At 53.0% G+C, this 13,986-nt stretch overlaps 2 protein-coding genes across 3 annotated transcripts in view; both read right to left on the bottom strand.

The window, feature by feature from the left end:
• Window positions 1-319, bottom strand: part of LOC121661669 (dynein heavy chain 9, axonemal-like) — a 10,810-nt gene extending 10,491 nt beyond the window's left edge. The window contains exon 1 of the mRNA XM_042022085.1: window positions 46-319. Coding sequence (XP_041878019.1) covers window positions 46-319 — 274 coding nt within the window. The remainder of the gene's footprint in view (window positions 1-45) is intronic.
• Window positions 320-1,265: 946 nt separating this feature from the next.
• ELAC2 (elaC ribonuclease Z 2) lies at window positions 1,266-13,675 on the bottom strand. 2 transcript variants are annotated; one of them, XM_042022082.1, is made up of 24 exons: window positions 13,404-13,617; window positions 13,278-13,328; window positions 13,136-13,206; window positions 12,254-12,318; window positions 11,610-11,667; window positions 11,054-11,122; window positions 10,414-10,569; window positions 9,854-9,912; window positions 9,015-9,073; window positions 8,854-8,926; window positions 7,910-8,022; window positions 7,221-7,319; window positions 6,886-7,024; window positions 6,724-6,809; window positions 5,646-5,755; window positions 5,288-5,384; window positions 5,034-5,172; window positions 4,719-4,757; window positions 4,449-4,558; window positions 3,948-4,047; window positions 3,758-3,878; window positions 3,482-3,560; window positions 2,684-2,828; window positions 1,266-2,100 (listed from the first exon to the last, which is right to left on the bottom strand). In XM_042022082.1, exons 1-24 carry the CDS (start codon window positions 13,592-13,594, stop codon window positions 1,858-1,860), a joined length of 2,472 nt encoding a protein of 823 aa, XP_041878016.1. In that variant the 5' UTR covers window positions 13,595-13,617; the 3' UTR covers window positions 1,266-1,857. The 2 variants fall into 2 exon arrangements, with proteins under 2 accessions (XP_041878016.1, XP_041878018.1); XM_042022084.1 differs by lacking the exon at window positions 10,414-10,569 and having other exon boundaries at window positions 13,404-13,675.
• Between the last annotated feature and the right edge of the window lie 311 nt (window positions 13,676-13,986).

Genomic DNA, 13,986 nt, shown 5'->3' with positions numbered 1-13,986 from the left:
GCCGCCCCCTCGGGCTCCATCCGCGCGGCTCCGGCCAGTGTTTGCCAGGAGGCGCCGCCGTTGCCCGGGGGACTCCTGGGAGCCGCTCCCGTGTCCCGCTGGGATGCGAGGGCGGTCCCAGCGCTGCCGCCTCGCTCCTGCTGTTCCAGTTGGTGTCCCTCATCCCAGCACCGCTGGTGCAGCCCCGGAAGCGAGCTCCCAGGCCGGCTCGCTCCGCGGGAAGCTCGGAGTGCAGCCCGGGGGAATTTTTCCACAGCGGGCACAGGCAGGTCCTGTCCCTCAGCCCCGCCTGCCGTTCCCGACACCGCCGTACCTGCATCAACCCACCTGACGCTGGAACTTGGGTGCTGTGGGCTCCTGCCGCCGCTGCATTTCTATTTTATTAATTCCTTCTGGGAGAAGCAGTTCACTGTTCTCCAAATAAAAGACCCTTCTTTAATTCCATGAAAAGCAGCACACGGATCCTCTGTGCAGGCCCAGGGCTGCTCGTGTCACCCCAGCAGTAACCAGGTCCTCCCCTGGGGCACCACAGCCTGTTCCTGCCTCTACCTGTACAGTAACAGGAACATTTTGTTTTTCCCCAGTCCCCTGCTATTCATAAAAGCCGAGCAGAGCTTTTCTGGAGGACAGAGATGTGTCAATTCCCCTATCTCTGCTCTAGCCAAGCATAACATTAAAGCACAGCTCATCATCAAAAGATGCTTTGCTGACAGTCTGCTTCTTAATTTCCCATTAACTTAAAATGAAGTCTTAAGTCTTCACTTGTGTGCAAGTATCATCTCCTGAGCAGGGCCTGAGTGTCTTCAAGTTCTCTTTAAAAATGAATTCCTTAATTGAAATAGCACAGAACTGCCCTCCTGCTTCTGAACACAGGCAGTGGCAGCAGCAGCAAGGGAAGAAGCAAAGTTGACCCACAAAGAGCCTCAGAAAAACTCTTAACCACAGACTTCCCCCTCTCTGCCTGCTTTGCCAGCGTCCCTGCATCCAGAACTGGAATATGCTCGAGGAAACTCCCAGCCATCTGATCCAGAGCCATTCAAGATCCCGTTACTGCCAGCTTGGGCTGGTGAGCAAAACTCCTGTCCTGAGGGTAACAAGGCAGAGAGGCTTGTGCTGGCATGAAACAGCCACGAGGCTCCAGCATGATCCACACCCGATGGGCAAGATCTTGGTCTTTACTCCAGTGCTGAATCAGCCAGGCAAGGTCATTCTCCAGAGAAATCCAGGTTTTTGTCTCCTCATTAGCAATCCATACACAACACAGCTTTCTGGAGGATGGCGAGCGGTTTATTCAGATTCTAAATAAAGGGTTTGGAAAGCTGATCTCTTGAAACAAAAAATCAGCAGAGAAAACCAAAATAAAATGGGAACACCGATGTACAGATGTATTCTCACCCCTAATTTAACCTAAACCCCTAACATTTTACTGTTAATTTTCCTCCTATCACCTGGGTTCTGATAGCTGGTTATGCCCCCCATCTCTGAGACCAGCTCACCTTCTTCTGGCAAACCCACGGCCCCTCACACCTGATCTCTTGCAAAGGTCACACCTGCTGCTGTTACATACATGTTAAATTAAAACAGTTCAGAGAGAAGAATTTTTGGTTAAAAGAAGAAACACCCCATGGACTGGTGAGGCCCCAGAACAGGAGCTGTGTGGGCAGATCCTGTCTCCACAAGGACCAGTGCTACTGACAACCCACTGGAGCTGCAGCCCAGGGAGATCCATGATGACCAAGCAAACCCAGATGCCCAGGCCAGCCCCTTTCCCGCAGCGCCGGCAGCACCGCGCGCTCCCGGGGCCTGCGGAGAGCCAGGCTTCTCTCTCAGAGCACAGCACTCCCAGCCTTGTCTCTCTCAGTTGACTGTTTTAAGCTTCTTGTCTGGCACTTCCTGATGGTTCTTGGCTTGTTTCCGTTTCTGGCACGCTGCCTCCGTGCTGTCCCCCCTGGTCAGTTTGTCCAGCACCAGGGCAGTCTCCTTCAGCAGCCGCAGCTCCCTCTTCTCCTTGCGCTCCTCCATCTCCACGATGTCATCTGCAAACAAAGCCTTCAGGGGCGGGATCAGCTTCGGGATGGCCGGGAAGTCACCGAAACGTACCTGGAACAGAAGCACAGGAGCTCCTGCGTGACAACTGCTGTTTGATTCCCTTGCTCCCCCCCTTGCCTTCAGCCTGTGCAGACAGCAGGGCACTGCCCCTCTCTGTGTGCACAGAGCAGCCCTGACCTCAACGAGTTATTGAGGTTTTCTTCCCAGGAATGCTGTGACCCAGTACAAATTCTGAGTGACAGTGAGCTGCCCTCACTGCCACAGGTGCCTTCAGCCAGCTTTTGTCTCCCAGATGTCTGCTGCAGAAAGCCACTGGAGCAGCTCATCAGTTGGGATGGGAATGGAAGCAATATTAGTTTTTTTGGCTGGGAGTAGCAAGCACACACTTGAGGTGACATGAGGCAAGTACCCAGGGTGTTAAGAGCTGGATTCAAGGGCCATCAGCGCCTGTCTCACACCAGTGTGAGGAAAGGGTGGCACAGGGTATCTGCTGCCAGCAGTTGAAGGAGCTGTTTCAGAGCCTGCTCTTCAGGAGATGGAGTATTGATAAAGCACAAGAGGAGCATTTAATTAATGAGCATCCCAAAGTAACCCTGACACCATTCCCAGGCCTGGCGCCCAGCTCCCAACTTACCCTCATGTGGTCAAAGGCAATGCCAACCTTCTCGCTGAAGTCTTCGCTGAACAGCGGGATCTTGGCGTATCTCTGACTGAAGTGATTGAGCATGATGAACTCTGCATTCATCTTCATCCCAGTCTGGATGGCCTGGGAGGTCGTGCTGCAAATGGAACACACCCTGGTCACAGCCAGGCTGGCAGGTACTGCTGCTCTGCACCCAGGGTCACACCACACCAAGTGACCTCACACCTGCTGAGCATGGGGCAGCCTGCAACTTCCACACAACCCTGAACGAGGGAAAGCAGCTGTAATTGTTGGAGCCTTGCATTTAAAAGCTCCACAAACTGGGGACAGGCACTTGTCCCAGGGGTGTCAACAGGCCCAGCTCTTGCACTGTGACTCACAGGGAATTCCAAGCAGCTGCTCTTGGTCTCCCACGTTTGCTGGGAGCAGCACATGGAATCCCTGGCTGCAGTGCTCTCAGTGAGCTGTGGGGGTAAGAGGACCCTTCTACCCCCTGAGCTTAGTCCCAAGATGTAACCATGCAGAGGGCCTTTCCCTTGGGCTGGTCTATTTGTAGAGTTACCACTGTCTGCTTGAAAGCTTTCCCCGTTTCTTTTGGGGGATGTTGAGAGGAGCTGAGGTGGTTTCAGAGCTGCTGCAATGACCAACACATCAGCTCCAGTGTAGAAGAGCTCTACGCACACCAGAACCTTTGACACGACTTGGGCCCCTCACCATCAGCTTCAAGGGCTACACCCAGCTGTGCAGCTTCCCCTTCTGAACAGGGACAGACAGCAGAACACACCCCACCTGTGGGTCTTCTCTATAGCTTCTTTTTCCATGCCATCTTCCAGCGTGGCTTCGTGGATCAGCAGGTTGGCATTTTTACCTGCACAAAGAATCACATTCAATCTTCAGCTGAAGACTGAGCAGCCCAACTGCCTCTCCAGGAGCCCTCCTGTCCCTCCTCAGCCCCTCGCTGCGTGGCAGACACAGCACCAAAAGTTTGGGAGTGCCCACTTCGGGTACTGACAGATGGAGACCTTTCTCCAAGAGATTCTTCAAGCAGAGGGTTTTGTTACCTACCCATTTGTACTAAGGCCATGCAGGGCATTGTATCACCAGAATAAACTACTTTCCAGCCAGACTTGTGGATCACTGAACATGCAAAAGCATTTTTACAGTGTTGGACTTCACAGGTCTGAAACTGAACAAGGATACAAGTGTTAGACCCCAGGTCCCCTCCAGCCACAGAGCCCCCAGCTCGGGAACTCACCTCAGCCAGGTCGTAGCTCTCTAAGAGAGAGCTCACAAACTCCTTGGCTTTGGGTCTGATGTTCTCACAGCCTTTCACAAGAGACTGAGAAGGAATCATTCTGCGAGGGAGGGAAGAAGAGATAATTAAGGACAGCTACAAAATAAAACCTGATCTTCTCTTTAAGCAGCTGATTTCTCCTGCTTCTCATTCTCAGTTCAGTGATCTGTCTGTTTTACCTCTTGCTTTCATTGGTGCCCCAGTAACTCATCCAATCACTGTCCCCACTATCAAATACTCTTTCTTCTACTTGCCCTATGGAAAAGGGAAGCCTGCATGTAAACCTCTATTAAGCAGCACCACTGAATAACAAACCCTATCCTGCCCTCTGCAAACTGCACATCCTTGTTCTACAGGCAGTGGAAGGAGTCAGAATCACCTCCAACAAAGGGGTGGGGGAATGGATGACAAGGGCTTGCCTTGAATAAGGACCAAGGACATTTCTCCACACAAAACACTCACTTGATGTCTCCAAGAATCTCCTCACAGTTATTGTGGTACTCGTGCAGCCAAGGCATGATCTGCTCAGGTGCTACCAGAAACAGAGGGCTGAAATCCTGACCAAGGGCTGCCTGCAAAAGCAAAAGTAGGGAAAAAAAATCAGTATCAGGTGTACACCAAATCAGAGAGGAGAAATGCTAGAGAAAGGCTGGTGCTTCTCCACTACTCTGAAGTTCCCCTCCCCTCACCCCAAGCCAAGTTCAGGAGCAGAGAAACACCAGTGCTACTTACAAAAGCTCTCCTTCGCTCCATCAGGATATTCACCAGCCCCTGCAAAGGGAACAAAGGAGACACCAAGGGCAGTCAGAAGTGTCTGGGGAGTCAGTGGCAACAGAGCTACCACAGCTCAGCAAGCCCAGAGTCAGAACAAACAAGAAGGGAGAGGGGATTAGAACCACAGACAGATTGAGCAGTGCCTGGGGAATGAACGCAGAGAGGAATGCAGAGCAGGGCAGCCCACATTCATCAGCTGGAGCTACAGCTGAGCCCCAAGGTTCAGAGCACAGCTGCACAGAGCCCCTGCCCCTTCCCACACACTGAACCCACCGAATGATGATCCGTGTGCATGTGGGACACAAACACAGCCACCAGGTTACACAGCACTTGGTCAACTTGCTCTCCGTAGTGGCGGCAGAGCTGTCCAAAGGTTCCTTCTCCACAGTCCAGCAGCAGGGAGCGGGTAGCACTAGTGAGAGGTGACAGAGATATTTAGCAGCCACTGTAGGAGCTCTGAGCAGGGCCATGCAGGGAGGGGCATCTTTTGGTTTGGAAGGCAGAGATCAGAGAGCACTGGGGTTTACCTGGTGTTCACCAGCGTGGAGCTGACATTGCGGATTTTCATTGGAATTGCAGATCCTGTTCCCAAGAACACAATCTCAGGATAAGCACCCGCATTTCCTAGAGAAAACAGACAACAAGGATTTGTAAGCAAATGTTCTCCACACACTGCCTGGTCAGACACCAGTTAATTCACCAGCCCAGTAACTCAAGAGCCAACATGTCCAGCACAGTCATTTTTGCCCCCCTCAGCATGAGGTTTACAAGGGAAGGCAGAACAAGCCCCAGCACTTCACAGCTTCATCTGGGCTCTGAAGCAGTGGGTCACCAAGAGCTCCTATTTTCCATCCCACTGATCCAAGCTAAGGTGCTGATCCATACCTGGTACAGCAGACAGGCTCTCTTTGCACTCCTTCACACGGGTCTGGAAGTCAGGGAGATCCAAGGCTTCACTAACAAACGCGTCAGGATCACAGACAGTCACAGCATCTCTGCAAGAACAGGCCATTATCAGGGTGGGGCAAGGTAGGAACTGAAACAGCCCTTTCCAGAGCAAAGTGCCAAATTCCTGTGACAAAACAGCCTTAGAACAAAGGGACAAATGCTCTTTCCATTTTGAGGGGTTGGAGAAGGCACATCCACAAGTGTGGTGTGTGCCAAAAAGGCCTGGTTGGACTGAGCCAGGCACAGAATGATCATTCCACCCAAGTGGAGACACTCCTGCAATAGCACTTCATCCCATCCAGAGCTGCTAGGCACTAGAGGGCACTGCAAGGCAGCACAGAGGCTCCTGGAAGAGGAGCAGCCACCTAAAGGGATTCAGGCATTGCTGGAAAATTAAGAGACCTGTATCCTGGGCCTGCTTCAGAGCACGTGCAGTACTACAGGCCTCCAGATACCTTATCAGAGAAAGTTAAACTCTTCTTGGCACCTGCATCCTCCTGTTGTGCCCAACAAAGCCAGAAATCTGAGCCATGGTGGCTGAAATCCCCTTGCCCCCTGTGGTGCCTGGACCTGTGTAGCTTCATCCATTTGCCCACCAGGAGCAAAGGCAGCAACTGTTTAACCACCTGGAGCTTTCAGCTCTAATGGCAGGCTTTCTAGGTCTTCAGATGGTAAGACTTTCACTGGGCTCCCCAAAACCTCTCTCCCTGCCCCGATCTGCTCTGCCACAGCCACAGCTGGGTGCACAGCATGAGTCAAAGCAAAGGACAAAGGACCACAAGGCTACAGGAGCAAGGGACAGAAACAGAACTCCAAACCACTGGCCAGGTGGTGTTTTCAGTGGTTCACTCATCCACGTGCTACACCTTGTCTGAGCCTTTCAGGGATAGGGACACCATCCTCGAGACTGCCACCAGAAAGGATCTGCAGGGGATCCTGACACAGTGCCCGCCCTCACTGAAGAGCTGCTTCAAGCCAACACCCAAAACCTGGGAAGAAAAAGATTCCCACTGACCTCTGCCACTCCTGCTGAGGCCTGAGGTGGTATTTCAGGAGGCACTCCCCTCGCACGATGGGCACAGGGCAAGCAGCCTCTGCTTCCTGTGGGAGGAGGGTGACGTGAGACATGGCCTTTGCTCAGGGCACGAGGCACAGGGGCAAGGAGGGCCTGCATTACCTTGCTCTGGTAGGTGGTGAGCAGAGGGAAGATCTCTGGGTGGATGAGGTTCAGCTGAGTTTGGATCTTGTAGCTGCGTGGGTTGTGCACAGCAGAGGAGTTTTCATTGAGCACCAAGTGCTGAGTGCCAGGCCCGAACCTGTCAGAGGACAATAATGCACAACAGCTTCAGCCCCACATTAGCACTGCACACATGTTCACACCTGAGCTAAAAATCTCACCTGAGCCAGCAGAGCCCTCTTTTTAGAGCTCTTTTGACTTTGGAACAAACGTGCACCACCAGAACAGGCTGCTGCCCACAGAGACAGGAACCCAGGGGCCACAGGCCCACGTACCTCTCCATCCACTGCTGGTAGCGGCCATCTCGAAGCACTGACTCGGGAGTCATGTGAATGACCAAGGCCACCTGGTGCTCAGGAACTCCCTCCTGGTACCTGGGACACATTCCAACAAAAAGAACATCTCTGCTCCAGTCCATGTCCTTGGACATCCCCTCCCCTCTCCCACTTTGGTGCTACCACAGAAGCCCCCTGGGGCAGGCAGAGCAGGCATCTGCAGAGAACAGCCCAGGAGCTCCAGGCTCTGCATCACCAAAAGCAGGAGGCTCAGGGCCACCATTTGCTGACCCTCTACTGTACCCCACAGGCCAGTTCCTCTTCTCCATCAACAACAACATCTGCAGAGCCTCCAGGAGCCCAAATGCTTCTGCACAAGCCCAACAGAGTTGTTATGTGCAGCCCAGGCTTCCAGCAGCCAGGGAAGCAGCAGCCTCCACTGCTCCCCAGGCAGACACCAGGGCACATTCCTGCTCTGGAGAGCCCTGAGGGAAAACAGGCCCATGGCAGCCACAGAACCCCACAGGTCTTGCCTTTCCTAAAAGCTTCAAAATGCACCACCAATCCTTTCTTGCATCAGTGCCAAAGAGCTCAGATATCAGCCATGAGAAACAGCACATTCAGACTACAAGAAGAGCTTCTCTTGGGCAAAGCTCAGCACTCAAACATTCCAGGTGCCCCAGCCCTACCTTCGGAAGGTCTCGTTTTCACAGACAGCATCCACAAAGCCCTCATGAGGACACTCCAGCACCAGGAACACTGGGCCAGGGTCAGTGGGGGTGCACAGCTCCTCAGGGAAGAGCTGCAGGCAGATACACAGCGGTCACACCACAACCAGCCTGGACTCACAGCCCTTCCTGCACCTCTGTGTCAGACTCCTTCAGCTGGACAGACCCAGCAGCCCCTCTCAATGCTCAGTACACCCAGCCAGGGCAGCTCTTGGGCCCTTTCTGCTCTCATTACACACATTTGCATTTTGCTGTGTAACAGCAAATCCCAACCCTGGCCTTGGAGAAACCACAACCTAACCTGAGGAGGGGAATTTTAGCAGTTTCCAAGTTCCCATGACAGAATTCAGATGGTAGCAAAAGCATGTTTACGGAAAAAAAAAAGGCTCTATGAAATTCTTGTGATACAAAGATGTGCTGATCCTGTCTCCCAGGTCAGGATCTTCACTTGCAGATCCCCTGGGCCACAGCCAGAGCTGGCTCTGCCTCTCACTCCAGTGTTTGAGAGAGTCAGACTCTGTGCCCCAGAACTGTTGAGTTTCTTTTGGTGTCAGAGGTGCAAACAAGGTAAGGAGGGAGTGATGGCTACACAGGCATTCAACACCCAGACTTAAAAAATTCAGGTATTAACTCCACTAACTCACTCCTAGACCTGTATCAGTTTTGGGAAGGGAAGATGAAGCAGCTCTGCCAAACAGCAAACACCCAGCCATACCCACACAGGAGTTCATTCCCATGATCACCACCCCAACAGCCCGACATGCCACACTCAGCAACAACCTGGAGCTGGGACAGTCCCAGGACGTACTGGTAGGCAAAGCATTCTGCACAAAAGCCTGTCACCCTGGGAGCCCAGTGAAGGAGGGAGAGTGGCAAAGCCACACAGAAGCACAAACACATCTTACCTCTCTGCCTTCAAAAGTGATGCTCTCCCCATTTTTGAGAGCTGTAATTATGGGAAGGATGGCTGGAGTTCCCCTGAAAACAAGGCCACACAAATATTTAGCTTGCCAACAGCCAGGTGCCTGCTGCTGCCCCGTGCCCCACGCTGGGCTCTCATACTCACACTGGCAGGCCCATCTCCTGCGCTTTAGCTGCTAGGAACTTCCCCTTCCTTGGGTGAATCTGCAAAGAGTTAAACACAATCATCACCCAAATCAACACGGACAGGAAACAAGATCCATGTACCGCCACGTTAAGACTTTCTCCACAAATCAAGGGAATGGTTTTTTCCCTCTTCAGTTCCACAGCCACTGCTCCAATTTACCCCAAATAGGTTTTTCTAGACTGCCTGCTTTCCAGGCTCCTGCTGCTGCTTCTTGCTCCCCTCTTTAGCCAAGCAAGCACAACAGCCTGCCCTGCCCTGAGGGTTAAGCAAGAATGGAACCTGTACACTCAGAACCACTGCTGGATTCTAAAAAACGCCTCCAGTTTTACTCATTCCTACTCATGCTGCTGCAACTCTGACACTTGAAAAGCAGAAACACATTAGAGCTTCAAAGCCCTACTTGAAAATGCTGTCTCCAGTTAAATCCCTGCAGCGAGTGATGTTAGGAAGTATTTCCCTACAGAGGGTGGCCAATGCCCCAAGCCTGCCCATGTTTAAGAGATGTCTGGACAATGCCCTTATTAATAGGTTTTAAATTTTGGCCAGCCTAAAGTGGCCAGGCAGTTGGACTGGGTGGGGAAGTGTCCAAGGCCCGGTTGGATAGGGCTTGGAGCAACCTGGTCTTGTAGAAGGTGTCCCTGCCCATGGGGGCATGGAATGAGATTATCCCTAAGGTCTCTTCCAACCCAACCCATCCTGTGGGCATAGATGATCACTGCATGTCCCTTCCCACTGAAATACCCTGTTCTGTTCTCTAATCTGTTCTGTGTTGGTTTAGAGACTCTGCCCAAGCTTACTTTACACAGAAAAGCCGTCACCAGATCAGGATGCCTCCTAGCACACTTCTGCTCATCACCTGTAAAAGAAAACAAAACTACTAAAAATCATCACTCACTATCACTTTTCTTAAAACCAGTATGTGCCAAAATTTGCTAAAGCATTAACAGGAACATTATCCAGTTAACTTGGAGCCCAAGCAGCAAAATGTTATGAACACCCAAGGCCAGAGAGCCCATGGCTTTAGATACAAGAAGCCAAACTAAAGCCCAAGACTGAAAAATAATCAGCCCAGCATCCACCTGTAATTAAATTACAAAGGTTGGAGCATCCACCCCAGCCAGAAGCAAACTACTACAGGGACTAATCACACCCAAGCACCAATCATGTCCAATTTCTAGGCCTTTTAAGTTCTCCATCAACTTCCAAAGTACCAGAACACTTTGTGCTCCATGGAATCTTCCAGCTGAGCTTCTCCACAGACCTCACTTTCAGAGAGCAAATGGCTCAGAGGACAAACTCCTATCCTTAATTTGGCTTCATCTCATTAAAGTTGAGAAGGCCATTCCATGTGTTTCACCTGTCTTCTTTGGGCTTTCTTTTCCCTTTCCTTCCTCCAAGCTTTGCTGTGCAGCTCTCGGGGATCCAGGCCCTGTGTCCCCTTTGGGGCTATTTCCACCTTGGGGAGATGCTCCAGGACTCTGGGGGAATGTACTTTCAGCAGCCAGTGATTTTCCTGTCCCAAATCCAATAAAAGCAGACAAAGATCACTCAATCAGAAGCAACAGATAAGAAAAGCAGGAGCAGCATTCCCCCTTCCATGACAGTCAGGTCTGAATTGCAGCAGAATACAGAGCTGCTCCCCCCAGTGTAGCCTGCACTTGCATACTCCAATTATTTATTTCAGGAGCCATCCCTCATCCAAGTCCTTCTCCCCAAACTGTTAAACTCTGTGCTGCACCCTCAGTATCACAGTTTCCAGCAGGAAGAACTCAGCTGGCTGAGAAAGCCAAATCCAGGGATGTTTCACAAGTCATTCCATCCACCCACACCTAAAGGAACAAGCCAAGGCCCTGACTCAGCAGGTCTTGTTATTTAAATGAGATCCTTCTCCTGAACCTCTGCTTACTCAGGCTGGCAAACAGAAGCTGCTCCTTGAACCTTCACTGTGCTTACTGAGCAGGAGCTTCCCCTGCCTCTCTGCAGCACCACGAGCTCACCTGTCAGAGGTATTTGGCAGACAGTCATGGTCTCATCCTTGTACTCAGGCTCTGTGTGCAACTGCACAGCTGGGAAGAGATCAAAAACCACCATTAACAAGTGCCTAAGCAGAGAGTCACACTCTTCAAGAATATAAATCAGAAAAGTGTCTTTTCCTTTCTTAAACACAACCTGCTGAATGTTCCCCTTCCCTTTCTCCGCCCAACTACAAACCCCAATGAATAATTCAAATTTTAAAAGCTCATCATCCGCAGGGAGCAGTCCGTGATACGACAGCGAGCAAATTCACTGGCCGACTCTGGAAGCAAAGTGCCTTCACAGCGTTTTAAAACCAAATGCTGTCAGTATCAGCCAGCCCTGCAGCCCCTGAGCAGAAACAGAGCTGGAAACACTGTTGTGAGGGGTTTGAACAGTGTATCAGAACAAAACACGTTTAAAACATCCTCAGAGCGGACCCAAAGCGGAGGCGGAAGCTGTTACAGATCAATGCAAGCCTGGCTACAGATGAAACAAAAAGTTACAAGTTCCTTTGCTACACATCCCTGCCCCACGTACCTAAATCCATCCTCTTGAGGGGCCCGGGAAAGAGGCGAATGGCTTTCAAGTAGTTTTGCTGGAAAAGAGACAACGTCTCAGGAGGTGGCACAAGCAGTGCACCATGACAGGCACCACTTCCAGCAGCTACAGACACTTCTCAGGGAAGGCAAAGGTTCAACACCCAGGCAGACAAATCTGGGCAGCTCTGCCAGTCACTGAGCCCTTAGAAAGAGAAAGAACCACTGTCCCCACCCCTTCCGTCCATGTAATTAGTCAGCAGAAACTGCAAGGAAATAAAACAATGCTGAGGATTGCAAATTTCCGGCGGCATTAGGCTGGCAAGGACCACATTGAACAGGAGGTCAGAGACTGAGCTTCTATTAATACAAAATGGGGAGGGAGCAGACAAGGGAACAAAGATTCTCCCTTCTCCCAAAAGCTGATTTATCAGGATACAGGACTACAGGACAGGAGCAGAAGACTTCTGCTGTCCTGTAACTGAAGAGATTTGGATTTTGAAGCCAGCCCTTTGGGCTGACACTGACTCAGACCAGCATTTCACACCTGCACAAAGATTCCCTTTGCCACCAGCTCTCCCAGTTCCAGGCTGAGCTTTAGCATTTTCAGGCTTTGCTCTCCCTTCTGCATCTTGCCATACTTACCAGCTTTGGTGGCCCCAGGAACACGCACCTCTGAAGCCCTATAGCCTTCAGTGTGAGAATCATACCTAAAAGCAAGCAGAGAAACAGCTTTTCACAGCCCTAGCAACCACTGGTATATCCCAAAAGAAAGATCCCTCTCTGTTCAGGAGTGCTTGGCCGCTCCACAAAGGCCAGAACTGAACTCAGACCTAAATTCAGTTCTGCCTCAGCTTTGTGGCAGTTTCAACAAGTCACTCACCTCTGCAGATAAAGAAAATATCTACACATCTTCATACACCTGAACAGATTGTTAACCTTCTCCTTTTCTTGGAGATTTCCAGAATTTTAATGGACAAGATCCATAGCCACCTGTTCTAACTTCATCCTGAACAGATCGTTGACCTCCTCCTTTTCTTGGAGATTTCCAGAATTTTAATGGCCAAGATCCATAGCCACCTGTTCTAACCTCATCCTGAACAGATCGTTGACCTCCTCCTTTTCTTGGAGATTTCCAGAATTTTAATGGACAAGATCCATAGCCACCTGTTCTAACCTCATCCTGCACTGAGGACAGTGGTGGCCACAAACTTTTGCATGTTCCTTTGGACTCAAACCAGCCTAACTCACAAACAGCTCCCTGCTGGCAACACCTTCTGCTGCAGGAGATTTTGGGAAGCTGAAGCCAGGCACGCTGGACAGGCAGAGCCTGTCCCACCACGTGTCTGCACTGTCGCAGAGCCCACAGAGCAGCGGGAAGCACCGCAGAGCCCCACGTGCAGCCCAGCCCTGGGAGAGCGATGCCGCCGTGCCCACCGCTGTCTAAAACACCCCCGCACGCCGCACCGGGCACTCGCAAAGTGACCGCGCCCGGCCCGAGAGCCGCTGCGGGCTCCCCGCACTCACCTGGCAGCCCCCCGACGTTGGCCCAGGACACGCGGCTGAGGAAGATGCTGTCCAGGTGGGAGATCTTCAGCCTGCGGGGCAGACGGGGGTGAGCAGGGGCCGGTCCCGCCCCGGCGTGTCCCCCCTTCGCTGTCCCACTTACTTGTGCTCCTGCATGGCGCGCTGCGTGCCCTCGCCGCAGTTGAACAGATACCTGGGGGGAAAGGGGCGTCAGGGCAGGCCCAACGGGGAGCTCCGCTGCCGGTGCCGACCCCAGCGCCGCACTCACCGGTTGAACTCGGAGAACACATACACGGCGGCCCCCGCGTCGCGGCTCCCGGCCGCCACCACCTGCACGTACACCGTGTTGGGCCCCGCCAGGCCCGTGCCCGCGTTCCGCCGCCGCTCGCGGGCCCACACGTGCCGGGGCACGTCCTTGGGCCGCCGCGCCGGCCGCGCCGCCGAGGGCCCCTCGGACATGGCCCAGCCGCGGGAGCCGGCCCTGAGCGCGATGCCGAGCCCGGCGCCGCTCCCCGCCCGCCGCCACACGAGCCCGCGGCCCGGCGGCAGCACCCGCACCAGCGCCCACATCCGCGCGCACCCGCCCCGCCGCCAATCAGCGCCAGCGCCCCTGCCCCGCCTGACGCGGCGCAGCCAATGGGAGGCGAGAAATGCCCGCGGTCGGCCCGCCCCCTTCGCCACGTGATTCGAGCGGACCAATGGAAAGCGAGAAACGGCAGCAGCAGCTCCGCCCCTGAATCGCTGCCGTCCTGGCCGGCCGCTGTCACGTGACCGGGCTCTGCCCGCTGGTCATCCGCTCCCGGCGCTCTGCCGGCCACTGCCGGGCCCTGCCCGCTGGTCATCCGCTCCCG

The sequence above is a fragment of the Corvus kubaryi genome, unplaced genomic scaffold, assembly GCF_017639235.1.
Source record: "Corvus kubaryi isolate FWS band 111438036 unplaced genomic scaffold, C.kubaryi_AGA036_p1.0 37187, whole genome shotgun sequence".
Taxonomy (NCBI): Eukaryota; Metazoa; Chordata; class Aves; order Passeriformes; family Corvidae; genus Corvus; species Corvus kubaryi.
This window is presented reverse-complemented; position numbering and strand designations above follow the sequence as displayed.